General features: G+C 47.4%; 1 protein-coding gene across 1 annotated transcript; it reads right to left on the bottom strand.

Annotated features, from left to right (window-relative positions):
- Window positions 1-1,442: 1,442 nt before the first annotated feature.
- LOC125998978 (F-box/WD repeat-containing protein 12-like) lies at window positions 1,443-15,872 on the bottom strand. Its single transcript, XM_049766991.1, has 2 exons — window positions 14,483-15,872; window positions 1,443-1,663 (listed from the first exon to the last, which is right to left on the bottom strand). The coding sequence occupies exons 1-2, from the start codon at window positions 15,870-15,872 to the stop codon at window positions 1,443-1,445; spliced, it is 1,611 nt and encodes a 536-aa protein (XP_049622948.1).

Below are 15,872 nucleotides of genomic sequence, written 5' to 3' on the forward strand. Positions count from 1 at the left end.
ACAGAAGGTTCTCAGAGTCAAAGGAAGTTGGCAAAAATAGTACTGGGAAAACAAAAGGTCCAATACTTGGGATGTCCAATGACTGCAGGGCACAGGGGAACAGTGGACATTTTGGATAGAATCAGGGCTTCATCTCTGGCATGAAATGGTCCCCCAGTAATGCCAAGAGTGACTCTTAAATACTTGAGACAAAAATATCTTCTCCTCCTGAGTATGAGTGTGACCCCAAGACACCTTTTAAAAAAAAGAGTCTCTTCTGATGGCCTTTCTAGTATTTCACTTTAGTAAACACTACTAGAAAAGCTTAATAAGAGTTATTTCCATGGGTTAGAGTGGTGGCAAAAAGTGGTAGGGCATTAGCCTTGCATGCATTAATGTAGGATGAACCACGGTTTGATTCCCCGGCATCCCATATGGTCCCCCCAAGCCAGTAGCGATTTCTGAGCACATATGCAGGAATAACCCCTGAGCGTCACGGGTGTGGCCCAAAAACCAAAAAAAAAAAAAAAGAATTATTTCCAAACATACAGATCAAGTGCTGAGAGCAATGAAGCAGTTAGACGCCTCTTATAGGCAAAAGAGATGTGTTCCCATGCCAGAGAGTACAACAGTGAGGCTCTTGACTTTCACATAGCACAGTCAAGAGTTGCCACTCCCAAACACTCCTCAGTGTAGCCCCCAAACTCCAAGCCCAAACAAAACACTTTTTAAGCAATATGACATTACCATGGGAAGAAAAGGCTCCATATTACAAGTAGGATACCAGGGTGGATGGTGCCAGTCACAAGGGTTCAGTTCCAAGCACCATATAAGGTCCTCTGAGCCTTGCTAGGAGTGATCCATGATCACAAAGCCAGAAGTAAGACATGAGTGCTACTGAGTGTGGTTCACTATCCATCCCCCACTCCAATAATCCAAAACACCACCCCTACTGCAACAAAGAGGAAGATCTGGCAAACTCGAGGTTGGCTTGCTCCAGGAGCAGCAATTGCAAGCTCATGGCAACCGAGACCCACACATAGGGCTGAACCCTCGCACCCCAGGTGCCCTTGACTCAGCAACACCAGGACACTGCTCAGTCAGAGAGACTCGAGCCAGGATTGGTTTTAACCAAGACAACTGCAGTGTTTGTTCAGCTTACAGCTTTCCTTTTTCCCGCAGTAATTGAAATAAGTCAGAGAAAAGAAAATCATTCTCCTGGATGGAGTCCATCCCTAAATATTTGGGACACACGCTGAAAGGTTAGATGCAAACTCCTGCAAAGAAATGATTGCTGGAATGAGGGAATTGGCTACCAGAGGAGGCCTGGGATGAAGGCCAACAGTGACCCGAGAGAGAATCGAGAGCGGCGAAATGATCCATGACGTTTCTTGGCATTTTTGAATCACTCCTGGAAAGAGAGCAGCTCATCAACTTCACTGAAGAATCTCCAAACAAATAGCTCAACTGTCTCCATTTCCCAGCCACAGAAAGGGGCTGGGAAGTGTGATGGAAAGTGGTGACATGACTATTTCATGTCTGGTGTCTGGGGCTTCATACTGTGGTTTGGTGGGCCTCTGACAGTTTATTCTGATCCTCGAAGGGCCAATGCTTTTCAGAGGCACTCTGGGCATACAGGTTTCCTGGCCTTCCCTGCACCAGCCTTCATCTTCCTTGGTCAACACTGTTTTTATAGTAATGGATGAGAGTCAGTGGTCTCCATGGCTTTGGGATCTGAACAGGGGCCCAGTACTGTGGATATGTGGGAGTGTACCTGAGTGGTGGATATGAGGTCCTGAGTTCAATCCCTGGTACCACCCTATTGAATTAAGTCCTCGGGTTCCAATACCAGAACACTGGAGAGATACAGGTCTGCAAAATAATTCACATGTAGAGAGAGACAGATCCCATAATCCCATCCCACCCCACCCCACATGCTAAATATGAGCTACTGGATCCCCAATACCACAACCAAGTGGGTGATCTCTAGCATTACATAGGCAAGTGTGTGGGAGCACCACAATTAAAGTATTCTAACCCCATAATCACCACAGAAAGGTGTGTGATGCCCCCATAATCACAGCAACAATCAAGACATGGGGCTGGAGTGATAATGTTGCTGGTAAGATGCTTCCCTTGTTCTGAATTGACTGGAGTTCGATCCCTGACACACCAGGAGTGATCCCTGAGTCCGAAGCCAATAATAATGCCTGATCACTGCAGGATATAGCCCCAAAAGCAGAAAAAAAAAAGGACAAAACTTATCCCCAAGTTCTCCAATTTGGGATAGACTGGGTTTTTTTGTTGTTGTTGTTGTTTGTATTTTGGGGTTTTTTGGTTTTTCTTGGTTTTGGGGTCACACCTGGTGACGCTCAGGGGATACTCTTGGCTCTGCACTCAGAAATTGCTCATAGCAGGCTCGAGGGACCATATGGGATGCTGGGATTCAAGCCACCGTCCCTCCTGTATTGGCTGCTTACAAGACAATTGCCCTACCTACTGATGTGCTATCTCTCCAGCCCTGACTGGTTTTCTAATAGAATTTCTCCCAAGTGCCTCAGAGAGAAAGCTCAGAAATTAAGGCACTTGCCTTGCACAAGGCCAACCCTAGTTTGATCTCTAGGCCTATATATGATCTCCTGAGGAGTGGCCTCATCCTACCTGCCCCCCACAAATAAATGGATGCTGGAATGCTGACATATCTGGATGTAAGTCAGTTGGTGAATGAGCAGGAAAAGTGAAAGAATCCAGAGATTCTGGCAAGACTAGCCCTTGGGACTGCCACTTCCAATCCAGGGGCAACATGGCCTCACTTCACCTTAAGGTCCTTCTCCTGTGCTATATAGTCTCAGTCAGTACTCACTCCTGAAAACTGATCACAATTTTATGTAATGTAGCGTGACCCCCAAAGCAGGTGACAGAAGAGTAGAAATGGGCAAGGGAGGCAGGCAGGCAGGCAGCAAGACACAAACTCCACATCCCCAACAGACAGCAAAGTGTGACTGTGGTGTAACTTTAGTTAAAAAAGGGCGAGTTATAGGCACCCTTTCCCCTGAAGAAGTGGGATACAGATCCTCTCCATCTGTCCCCAATGTCTGCTGAAAAGTTATTTTGAATGCTTTATGATAAGGGAGACAGAGTCTTACTGGGCTGCACCTTCCCACAATTTCTGCAACTTAAGCAATTTGTAAACATTGCTGGGTGTTAGAAATAGAGGCTATAGTGGGAAAAATCGATTGTATTCTCAAACCCCAAAGAATAGAGGGATCAGGACCGCAGGCACCATTGGGTGAGCAGGGAAAGCCTCATGCTTCCTCCAGGCTAAGTGCCAGTGAGCAGCTGCTGACTGGGTAATCTGGCCACAAAGCTTTGAGGTTTCATCTCAAAATGTTCTGGGAGTAAAAATGGTTCACACTGGGGTGGTGCTGTATTTTCCCACACTGAAATCACTTCCTGAAGCTCAGAAAACGGGGTAGGGGTGGGGGAGGATAGGAGCCATGTCCAAGGTTCTCTGGATCATAGTCTTCTTAGATGTAAGCCAAGAATGCTGGGCTAGAACAGAGTTGGGCAAAGGTCTCTGAGTCTTCTGGGAAGATTGTAGGAAGATTACAAGGCAAGAATGTAGAAAATGGGTCCAAGCCATACAATACAGTAAGGAGGGCACTTGCCTTGCATGTATATGAACCAGGTTCAATCCTTAGCACTACGAATGGTCCTCCAGGAATGATCTCTGAGCATAGAGCCAGGAGTAAGTCCTTGGCACCATCAGGTGTGCCCCAGATTTAAAAATAAATAAAACAAGAAAAAGAAAGAAATGTGAAAATATGGCTCATAATAGATGTCTCAGGCCAGAGAGATAATACTGGGATTGAAGTGTTGTTTTGCATGCTACTGTCATGGGTTTGATACCTGGCACCTCACAGGGTCCCACCCAAACCCCATCAGAAGTGATCCATGAGCACAGAGCCAGGAGCAAGTGTGGCCCTAAAACCAAAAATGACACCAAACGAATGGTCTCTAGAATATTCTTCAATCTTTGTCCTTTTTTAACAACTCTATCAAGATACAACATTCAAAGCAAATGCTTCATCATTTGAGAGGCTTGGTCTCTCCAGAGTTCTGGGGATCACTAGAACTACTGCCAATGATACATAATAGACCATGTATACTGGGAACTGAACTCAGGACCTTTAAAATTCCAAACATGCAATCTGGCCCTTGCACTTACCTGCCCAATCTATAATTCACCTATTTAAAGTATATAATTTAGTGTTATTTCTGTACATCTACTTTGGTGTACAACCATCAATATAATCAAATTTTATTCAATTTTGAACTTTATTCAATTTTAAACTTGGAGGCCAGAGTCATAACACATGGGAGACGCAAGCACTACCAGGAATGATCTCTGAGCACAGAGCCATGAGTAGCCATGGAGCCCTCAACAAGTACAGCACAACTTCTTCCCCTGACCACCCAAGAATCAACAATGCCAAAAGATATGGCAGAGTTTAGAGGGCTTCCAGCCCAAACAAAACTGATACTGCAGTGTGGGTATCCCCTCCCCTCAACTTCTTATTTATCTCACCTGAATGATCAAAATTGCCCACACCTGGAATGGGTGTGTAAAGGAGGCTGACTGGGGGAGAGAAGAGATAAGGAGAGTTATATTCAGCATCACTAAAGAAGCAGCAGCAAAGAAGCATCAGCAGTAGCATCAGCAAAGTGAGTTAGACAGCAAGGAAACCTAGAGAAGCAGCTGATAGGGAGACAGGCAGAGAGAGCCAGAGGGAGCAAAGAAGTGGCTGCTAGAAAAGGGCTTAGCATAGAAGCCATGTGAGGAAATGTACATGGCAGTTAGGAGAGGACTGTGAAATAAAGCTCCTGAAACTTCATCTGACTGCTTTGTGAATCTCTCCACCCTCATCCTGCAACCTACAGACCCGCCAGGCCATAGGGGGCTGTGGGATCTGAGTCTAGCCGAGAAAGGCCTCACCATCCTACACCCACTCTAGGACTACTTAATGTATATTAAAAACAACACTGGAAGGGCTGGAGCAATAGCATAGTGGTAGGGTGTTTGTCTTGCAAGTAGCTGATCCAGGATGGATCCCGGCTCAATTCCCATATGGTCCCCCGAGCCTGCCAGAAGCGACTTCTGAGTACAGAGCCAGGAGTAACCCCTGAGCGCCACCAGGTGTGACCCAAAAAACAAAAACAAAAACAAAAACCTGATACTGGAGAAAAAAACTGTGAGCAAGGCCTAGAATGTAGCATAGCAGTAGAGACTCAGCCTGCTGTGTGGAAGGCCCTCTGTTTGAACCCCCAGAACTGCAAACGAAACTTGTAAACAAGTTAGAAGCTTTGTTTTGTTTTGTTTTGTTAGGCAACATAAAAGGAAAGGAGGAAATGAACAAAGAAAATGTTCCTGACATAGAAGCAGGGAGAGAAGGAAAATTTCATGGGAGATACTGGTGAAGGGATGGGCACTGGAACACTGCAAGGAATTCAATCATGAATAACTATAACTTTATTTCATGGTGATACAATAAAATTATTTTAAAACTGGGGTTCTTCCACTCATTTTCAATTTGCTGTTATTTTTATTTGACTTCTTTATAATATCAGACACTATAACTCCATACTAATGGTCTCTAGAGGAATTTTTTAGTTGGGGGCTACTCCTGGCTCTGTGCTCCCCATTTGCTCATGGAGGTGTGATTGGGAGATCATGCAATGCCAGAAATTAAGCCCAAGCCTCTCACATACAAAACATGCTGTCACAGCACGTAGAGCACTTGTCTTTCATGACGCCATCCAGGGTTATGTCCTCAGCATCCCATATGTTTCTCAGAGCTTTGTAAAAATTTGAGTGCAAAGCCAGGAGTAACCCATGAGCATTGCCAGCTATGGCAAAACAACAACAACTGAGTGCAATGAGATATCTCTCCAGTTCCCTAAAGATCATGATAAAGCCATGTTTTCCTGGAATACCACCAATCCTGATTTGATGACCAACACCTCATATTGGCCACCAAGATTTCAGGGGTCATTCCTGAATAATTCTGGGTGTAACACAAATTCTCTCCATATTATTCTAGTTCAACATTTGACTAAAGAGCTCTGTAGGTTCCCTGTTTCTTTAGGGTCCTTTTATTCCCTGTCTTCCTGCTCTTCAGTAGGAAGCTGGCTTCTACAGGGGTCAAGGCCAGAGAAAAGGGCAAAAAGAGTATCAAGGTCATAAGTGGGTGGCATCTTGTTTGAGACTCTTTGTCTTGGCTGCAGAAGCTGAATAATGTCAATTCAAAGCTAAAGCAAGGCTAAGGGTTTCAGCGAGTCACAGGAAAATTACTGAGGTTCGGAGAATAGGCATTGGGCTCATTTTTTCTCTTTAGAAAGAGCTCTTCTGAAAAGAGAGTTAATTTCTGTGACTCATAAACAGAAGAGCTCAAAAACTACACAATGTTTCTGTGCAATTAGGTCAGAATTACTTTATGAGAAAATAACCAGTCCCATGCATTCTCCAAGTGAACCCATCTCTACAATATGCCCTTCAGAAGAGCAGCATTAAGGTTTCTTTATCAAGAGAAGAGAGGCATGCGTTCTGGCTAACAACTCAGGCATCTTTATGTGTACCAGAGCACCAAAATTTGCCCTTTTCTGATTTTTATTTTTCAGGCCAAAACCAGTGGTGCACAGGGCTTATTCTTGTCTCTGTACTCAGGACCACTTCTGTTGGAGCTCAGTAGACCATATGGATCACTGGGAATCAAACCAGTATTGGCTGCATGCAAGGCAAGGGCCTTCAAACTTGCAGTCTCGATCCAAATTTAACTTGACTTTGCTGGTGGTTGGCTTCTACCATGTACCTAGGCAGCAGCAGGTTATTCACTCTCCAATCTAAAGGTACCAATTTGGGCTACCAGAATTATGAAAGTAAAACATGTGGTGATGACTATCATGGGAAAGGCAACCAACTGTATGAGGATTTTTTGTTTGGGGGAATAGGGATGTTTGGGGTCACACCTGGTTGTGCTTTGGAGCTATTCCTGACTTTGTGCTCAGGAATGATCTCAGGTGGTTCTCAGAGGAGCCTAGAAATTGCCAGGGATTGAACTGGGGTTGGTGAGATGCAAGGTTAGGTAACCCATACTATTTCTACAGCCTCAACTGCAAAGAGGGATAAGTGAAAATAAATAGTATCCTTGCAGTGCCATAATTGAAATAGGGTATTGAAAGCATAATTCAGGCAAATGTCCAAGAAAGACATCAGTATTTACACACTATTTTACTTCCCTTCTACATGTTGCTACAGCATCACAGGAGAATAATCCATTCTACAAACATGAGAAATGTGATCTCTAAAGAGGATGTTAATTGTACATCTAGGTTCAAAGAACGCACTAATTGCAATAACTCCTGGCACTTGATTCCTACAAGTTGTTTCTGAAGGTAATGCCAAGAGCCAGTGACCCTGAGGGAATGCTCGGTTCACTTCAATCATTCTCCACCCAACATGGGAGTCCAGTCTGCTCCTTCTTTGCTAGAACCTCTTCAATGGGAAGGACAAGTGATAGGGCCTAGCATTGGCAAACTCTAAGGAACCAAAGTATCTAGGGAGATTAAGATACGAGAAAAACAGACAGGCAAAGGGACGAAAAAGCTCAGCTTTTTTTTTGGTGGGGGGGGGGTCATACCCAGTGATGCTCAGAAGTTACTCCTGGCTTTGCTCTCAGAAGTTGCTCCTGAGGGCCTGAGTGGTGGCGCAAGCGGTAGGGTGTTTGCCTTGCATGTGCTAACCTAGGACGGACCACGGTTCGATTCCCCAGCATCCCATATGGTCCCCCAAGCCAGGAGTGATTTCTGAGCACATAATCAGGAGAAACCTCTGAGGGTCACTGGGTGTGGCCAAAAAACAAAAACAGAAAGGGATGGTTATTCCACATACCTAATTTGCTTAAGGACACATGAAATTCTTTTGCATGCCCATAAAAGGATATTTATGTTCTGACTATTTTGCATGCTTTATTTACATATAGGCAGCTGAGGTGTCTTATATCTGACAATCCCATTATCACCCACACCCTTTTTTGAATGCATACCCAGAATGCTTATTCCAATTGGATGATTTCAAGGTGTAACCAAAGGCAAAAACAACTGAGAGGATAAGAATACAGGTTATGGACAGATGGGACCCCTTTTTCCTTTGCTTCTGCTGTCCCTGACGTTGCTGCCTGCCTGGCTGTCCATAGGAATAGAGCAGCTTGAGCTGTTAAATAAAAAAAGGCGTAACAAGAAAGAGCTCGAGGGCCTGGAGAGATAGCATAGAGGTAAGGTGTTTGCCTTGCATGCAAAAGGACGGTGGTTCGAATCCTGGCATCCCATATGATCCCCGTGCCTGCCAGGGGCAATTTCTGAGCACAGAGCCAGTAGTAACCCCTGAGCGATGCCAGGTGTGACCCAAAAACAAAAACAAACAAAAAACAAATGGAGGCCTCCTTAAACACCGACAGAAGTGACCTCTGAGTACCAAACTGGCTATGGGTGCCAAAAGGTGTGACTCCCCAAACAAAAAAGAATCAACATATATTATTATATAATCCAGGTTTCTGTGTTGGCTAGAGACGTAGTTGGTGGGGGAGTTGTTTATCTTGCAAGTGGCTGACCAGGGTTCAATCCCTGGTATTCCATCTGAGAACCACAAGATATAATCCCTGAGCACAGAGCCAGGAGTAAGCCCTGAGTACCACCAGGTGTGATCTCAAAACTAAAATAATAAATCTAGTTAGTCTATCCTGTCTGAATGACCTGAAAACTTAAATTACAAAAGACTTGGATGTGGGGCCAGAGAGATAGCATAGCGGTAGGGCATTTGCCTTGCATGCTGAAGGAGGTTCGAATCCCGGCATCCCATATGGTCCCCCAAGCCTGCCAGGAGCGATTTCTGAACATAGAGCCAGAAGTAACCCGAGCACTGCCGGGTGTGACCCAAAAACAAAACAAAACAAATCCACTTGCATGTGGAGTTGGAGTGGGGCTTGGGCAATTCTCAGTTGTGTTCAGGGTTTACCTTTGACTCTGTACTCAGGTGTCAAGATTAGTAGTAATTGGGGGACAATATAAGGTGCCTAAGGTTGAATTAGTGTCAGTCAAATGAAATAGTAACTCAACCCCTGTACTATGATCCTCTATGTGGATCTTTTTTTACTATTTTGTTTTTTTTTGGGGGGGGGAAATTGGGTCACACCTGGTGGTGCTCAGGGGTTACATGTCCATATTAGGACAAGTGTGCTCTTTTTGTAACTTTTTTTGGGGGGGCCACACCCGGTGATGCTCAGGGGTTACTCCTGGCTATGTGCTCAGAAATCACTCCTGCTTGGGGGACAATATGGGATGCCCGGGGGGATCGAACCAAGGTCTGTCCTAGGCTAGTGCCAGCAAGGCAGACGCCTTACCGCTTTATGCCACTGCTCAGCCCCATGTGCTCCATTTTTTATTTTTTGCAACAGAATTCTCTTTATTACATGAAAAACTATACATAGTTAATTCTTTTTTATAACCTATACACATCCTCCTGCTTACATTATTTTTATTGAATATATTTTTTATTTAAGTAACATGATCATATTTGGGTTACAGTCATAACCAGAACACCCCCCTTCACCAGTACAACATTACCCCCTCCCCCTTCCAATCCCCTACCTGTATTCGAGACAGGCATTCTACTACAGTAATTTGTTTTTAAGTTCAGTAAGTTGTATTTTTTTTCCTTAAAGGATAAGAGTAAAAAATATATAGTAAAAGTGTGATAGTGGCAATCGCCAATGTTTGCATAGGTCCAGAAAAATGGAGAAAATGGAAAAAAAGTCCTTGACTTGATTACAAAAAGGCCTCACCCCAGAAGTTTATTGGCATAAGACAGACTCTGGGTTCCAGGCATACTAGTCCGTCCAAGTTGAGTCATGCTCAAGGTCCCGGTGAAACTTTTTCACACTTTAGCTATAGTTGGTATCAGACTCTTATATTTAAAGACTCTGGATTCTGTGCATTTCTTTCATCGATGTCAGGCTGATGTGGAGCATCCTCTAGTTTTAGCATATCATTAAATGCAGAGCGATCTGCCCTGCATGCAGACTGTTGCTGAGTCGCCTGGGTGTTGGGAGTACTCTTTGGAGTAAGTCAATTCCAAAGCAGTGGTAGGTCTTCTCTGGTAGAGGCTTGGATCCTGGGAGTGTTAAAGACAATTGTGGTTGTTTCCATAGTTCAGGTGTGTGTGGGCGATGCCCATTCTTCTGAGGCCTGAGCCAAATCATTATGCCAATGTTCAGGGTAAAAGGCCTAATTACATTACCAAATTTGTGTTCCCATCTCTATTAGATAGAAACTTGTTTGCATATGTATTATTTTCCCATTTTAATGTGCCTATGCAAAAGAGAAGCACTGCCACAAGATATTGTTGGTGCATCTGGGGGCCAACGAATAAAGTCTAACATTTCCCATAGCTTGGTAGAAACATGAAATCTATACAAAGTTACTCTTCTACCAGTATTGCTTATAAAACAGATCTCACAGGGGGGAAAATCAAACAATCAAATAACTAATCTAGTGGGCAAAATTGTCACTATATGAGGATATTTGAAAAGAGTTATAGATGTAAGGGAATACATCTGAGATATACAAAAGAGATGCATGTGACCCTATTATGTTTTAAAAAGAAAAAAAAGAAAGAAAACAAGGGTATTTGAAGACAACAGGTGATAGTTGAGTTTGAGACATGTTTTGCAGCATTACAGAACCTTATATTGTCCTTGAAGTAGGGGTTATGCTGAAGCTGATTCCGGTATCATGCAACACTTCATAGTTTGATGGGGGCATGAGGGGCCACCAAGCATGAGTCAACAGGCGTGTTGGTTGTAGTTGTTTGTAGAGGCATGAGCTGAGGACGGAGAGGGTGTCATTCACTGAGAAGCTGGATGGTGGTGTTGGAGCAGAAGGTCAGACTCGGTGTCTACCTAATCAGGAACTGAGGATAGGGAGGGTTGAATAAGGGGAAGATAATGGTTCAGGGTTTGGGTATGAGGAGGTAGGAGAGACAAAGGGGTGAGGGGAGAGGCAATACATAAAAGACGAGACAATAAAGGTCAATTTGAGTGTTTTATCAGAATCTTGGGCATCCTGATTCTATTCCTAGGAACAGTCTAGTATCAGGAACGTTTTTGGATAATGCTTAAAAAGTACATTTGTGGGCCGGAGAGATAACATGGAGGTAAGGCGTTTACCTTTCATGCAGAAGGTCATCCGTTCGAATCCCGGCATCCCATATGGTCCCTCGTGCCTGCCAGGAGCAATTTCTGAGCACAGAGCCAGGAAAAACCCCTGAGCACTGCCAGGTGTGACCCAAAAACCACACACACAAAAAAAGTACATTTGTCCATCGCCCGCATGGTTTTGAAAAATAGTATTACTAGCAAAAAAGAAAAGGGGGTCGAATATACATAAAGGAGGGGTTTCCCTCCTCCGCCTGCCCCCCAGGGCCCGACTTACCAGGGCCGGCCACGAAGACCCACCTGGCGTGGGGGGTCCCAGTCTCCTGGACCAAATGTTCAGCCCAGGAGATCTGTGGCCCGCTGTCCGACCAGCAACCCTAACATATCAGAAAAACAGAGGGACGGCTTTCCTGGCATGTGCACTCTGCTGGGTCCAACTGGGAGCTCCCTCTCCAGTTTGAAAATTGAATGGGAGGGGTTTCCCTCCTCCGCCTGCCCCCCAGGGCCCGACTTGCCAGGGCCAGCCACGAAGACCCACCTGGCGTGGGGGGTCCCGGTCTCCTGGACCAAGTGTTCAGCCCAGGAGATCTGTGGCCCGCTGTCCGACCAGCAACCCTAACATATCAGAAAAACAGAGGGACGGCTTTCCTGGCATGTGCACTCTGCTGGGTCCAACTGGGAGCTCCCTCTCCAGTTTGAAAATTGAATGGGAGGGGTTTCCCTCCTCCGCCTGCCCCCCAGGGCCCGACTTGCCAGGGCCAGCCACGAAGACCCACCTGGCGTGGGGGGTCCCAGTCTCCTGGACCAAGTGTTCAGCCCAGGAGATCTGTGGCCCGCTGTCCGACCAGCAACCCTAACATATCAGAAAAACAGAGGGACGGCTTTCCTGGCATGTGCACTCTGCTGGGTCCAACTGGGAGCTCCCTCTCCAGTTTGAAAATTGAATGGGAGGGGTTTCCCTCCTCCGCCTGCCCCCCAGGGCCCGACTTGCCAGGGCCAGCCACGAAGACCCACCTGGCGTGGGGGGTCCCGGTCTCCTGGACCAAGTGTTCAGCCCAGGAGATCTGTGGCCCGCTGTCCGACCAGCAACCCTAACATATCAGAAAAACAGAGGGACGGCTTTCCTGGCATGTGCACTCTGCTGGGTCCAACTGGGAGCTCCCTCTCCAGTTTGAAAATTGAATGGGAGGGGTTTCCCTCCTCCGCCTGCCCCCCAGGGCCCGACTTGCCAGGGCCAGCCACGAAGACCCACCTGGCGTGGGGGGTCCCAGTCTCCTGGACCAAGTGTTCAGCCCAGGAGATCTGTGGCCCGCTGTCCGACCAGCAACCCTAACATATCAGAAAAACAGAGGGACGGCTTTCCTGGCATGTGCACTCTGCTGGGTCCAACTGGGAGCTCCCTCTCCAGTTTGAAAATTGAATGGGAGGGGTTTCCCTCCTCCGCCTGCCCCCCAGGGCCCGACTTGCCAGGGCCAGCCACGAAGACCCACCTGGCGTGGGGGGTCCCAGTCTCCTGGACCAAGTGTTCAGCCCAGGAGATCTGTGGCCCGCTGTCCGACCAGCAACCCTAACATATCAGAAAAACAGAGGGACGGCTTTCCTGGCATGTGCACTCTGCTGGGTCCAACTGGGAGCTCCCTCTCCAGTTTGAAAATTGAATGGGAGGGGTTTCCCTCCTCCGCCTGCCCCCCAGGGCCCGACTTGCCAGGGCCAGCCACGAAGACCCACCTGGCGTGGGGGGTCCCGGTCTCCTGGACCAAGTGTTCAGCCCAGGAGATCTGTGGCCCGCTGTCCGACCAGCAACCCTAACATATCAGAAAAACAGAGGGACGGCTTTCCTGGCATGTGCACTCTGCTGGGTCCAACTGCGAGCTCCCTCTCCAGTTTGAAAATTGAATGGGAGGGGTTTCCCTCCTCCGCCTGCCCCCCAGGGCCCGACTTGCCAGGGCCAGCCACGAAGACCCACCTGGCGTGGGGGGTCCCAGTCTCCTGGACCAAGTGTTCAGCCCAGGAGATCTGTGGCCCGCTGTCCGACCAGCAACCCTAACATATCAGAAAAACAGAGGGACGGCTTTCCTGGCATGTGCACTCTGCTGGGTCCAACTGGGAGCTCCCTCTCCAGTTTGAAAATTGAATGGGAGGGGTTTCCCTCCTCCGCCTGCCCCCCAGGGCCCGACTTGCCAGGGCCAGCCACGAAGACCCACCTGGCGTGGGGGGTCCCGGTCTCCTGGACCAAGTGTTCAGCCCAGGAGATCTGTGGCCCGCTGTCCGACCAGCAACCCTAACATATCAGAAAAACAGAGGGACGGCTTTCCTGGCATGTGCACTCTGCTGGGTCCAACTGGGAGCTCCCTCTCCAGTTTGAAAATTGAATGGGAGGGGTTTCCCTCCTCCGCCTGCCCCCCAGGGCCCGACTTGCCAGGGCCAGCCACGAAGACCCACCTGGCGTGGGGGGTCCCGGTCTCCTGGACCAAGTGTTCAGCCCAGGAGATCTGTGGCCCGCTGTCCGACCAGCAACCCTAACATATCAGAAAAACAGAGGGACGGCTTTCCTGGCATGTGCACTCTGCTGGGTCCAACTGGGAGCTCCCTCTCCAGTTTGAAAATTGAATGGGAGGGGTTTCCCTCCTCCGCCTGCCCCCCAGGGCCCGACTTGCCAGGGCCAGCCACGAAGACCCACCTGGCGTGGGGGGTCCCGGTCTCCTGGACCAAGTGTTCAGCCCAGGAGATCTGTGGCCCGCTGTCCGACCAGCAACCCTAACATATCAGAAAAACAGAGGGACGGCTTTCCTGGCATGTGCACTCTGCTGGGTCCAACTGGGAGCTCCCTCTCCAGTTTGAAAATTGAATGGGAGGGGTTTCCCTCCTCCGCCTGCCCCCCAGGGCCCGACTTGCCAGGGCCGACCATGAAGACCCACCTGGCGTAGGGGGGGGTCCCGGTCTCCTGGACCAAGTGTTCAGCCCAGGAGATATGTGCGCTTACATTATTTTTAATAACTTTTATTGTGATCAAAAGTGAATAACAAATCTTTCACAGTACTATTTAAGTACATAGTGACAATGAATCAGGGCTCTTACCACCACCAAAGTTGTCTACCCTCTACCCCTTTTCCCAGCATGTGTCTCATATCTCCTTCCTTTGCATCCCTAGTGCTAGTATAACTGTTCCCTTCTGTGTTTAGCTTGCTGTAGATAGGATATCAATTCTACACACAGTTAATTTCATTCCTACTTACCATTCTTCAAGGAATACATCAATAGGGTGCTGGATTCATAGGATTTCGACATCACGTACACTATGCTTCTGTTGTCACAGATGGCTCTGGAGACATAGTAGTTTGGGCTGTGACGAAGAGGGCCTGTGTATCGCAGATTAAAGCAATGCTTGAGATATGGCTCATTGTCGCCTTCTTCCCACATGTACATGTGCAGAGTGTTATCCATGGTTGTGGTGAGCACATGGACAGAATCCGACCATAAGGTGCCAAAGTTCCTCAGGTGGCAGTCAAATTGTTTCATCATGTGACCATGGATGGTGTAGAGGAATAGTCTGGGTCCACTCTCAAAGGCAATCAGATTCCTGTCACTGACCATCCAAACAGGACTCCCCATCCGAGCTGGTAACTGGAAACTTGCAATCGGATTTGCTTTGGTGACTATTTCGCCTTCATTCTGCTGAGCTCTTAGGTCGAAGGTGATAAACCCTGTCCTTTTGAAAAGATAGTTTCGGAACATCACTACAATTCTGTTTGGTCTCCTTGAGGCCCAGGAGATCCTGCAGCACGATGCATATGGGACTGTGAGAATCACAGGAAGGTGGCTTCTTGTCGAGCTCAGTAAGCACTCAGTCAAATATATCATGGGTGATATAGCTTGATGGGTTCCACTTGCACACAGCCATTTCTTGTCAGGAGAGAATTGTAGAAAATCAACACGACATGTAAATGCGTTTACCTTAGACACTTCCTTTAACTCAGGCACAGTCATTGTGTAGATGTTACCTTTAATGCTGCCCGCCACCAGGAATGGTCCCTCTGCCGTTAGACAGCTTTCCAAGGAAAAACAGGGATCGGGCATGTGGATAACACCCAGAGCGTTTTCGTTCAAACAATTCCACATCTTGACAATTCCCTCCACATCCACAGTGAATACAAGGCGCATCTGAGGGAGGGTTGTGAGAGTCAAGAGTTGAGATCTCTGGACTGGACTTCTCCAGATCACAGTGCCCTCCTGCACGTCCCAGGCATACAGTATGCAGTTAGATGACACCGCACACAGGATGGACTTTTCCTGTTCATCCGTCGTGGGGCCTGAGAAATAGGCCATTGGACCTATCACCCCGAAATTCCCTCTTGGTTCTTTGACGTTAAAGTCCTCGGGCTGTGCCAGGTCCATCTGGCGCTCCTTCTTGGTGAGGTGGAGGAAGAGCTGCTTCCATGTCTGTGTGCCCTGAAGCTGAAAGGGCTTGCGGAGAAACCATTTCTGTACATACAGGTTTCTCCACAGGAACTCCGTCTCTGCAACGTTCTTCCAGTACTTGCTCACTTTGGAAACCTGTAGCAAGCTGAATGCATCCAGGAAAGAGAAGATTTCCAACAAGACATCCTCGGGCAACTGGGACGCCAT

Source organism: Suncus etruscus, chromosome X (assembly GCF_024139225.1).
Source record: "Suncus etruscus isolate mSunEtr1 chromosome X, mSunEtr1.pri.cur, whole genome shotgun sequence".
Taxonomy (NCBI): Eukaryota; Metazoa; Chordata; class Mammalia; order Eulipotyphla; family Soricidae; genus Suncus; species Suncus etruscus.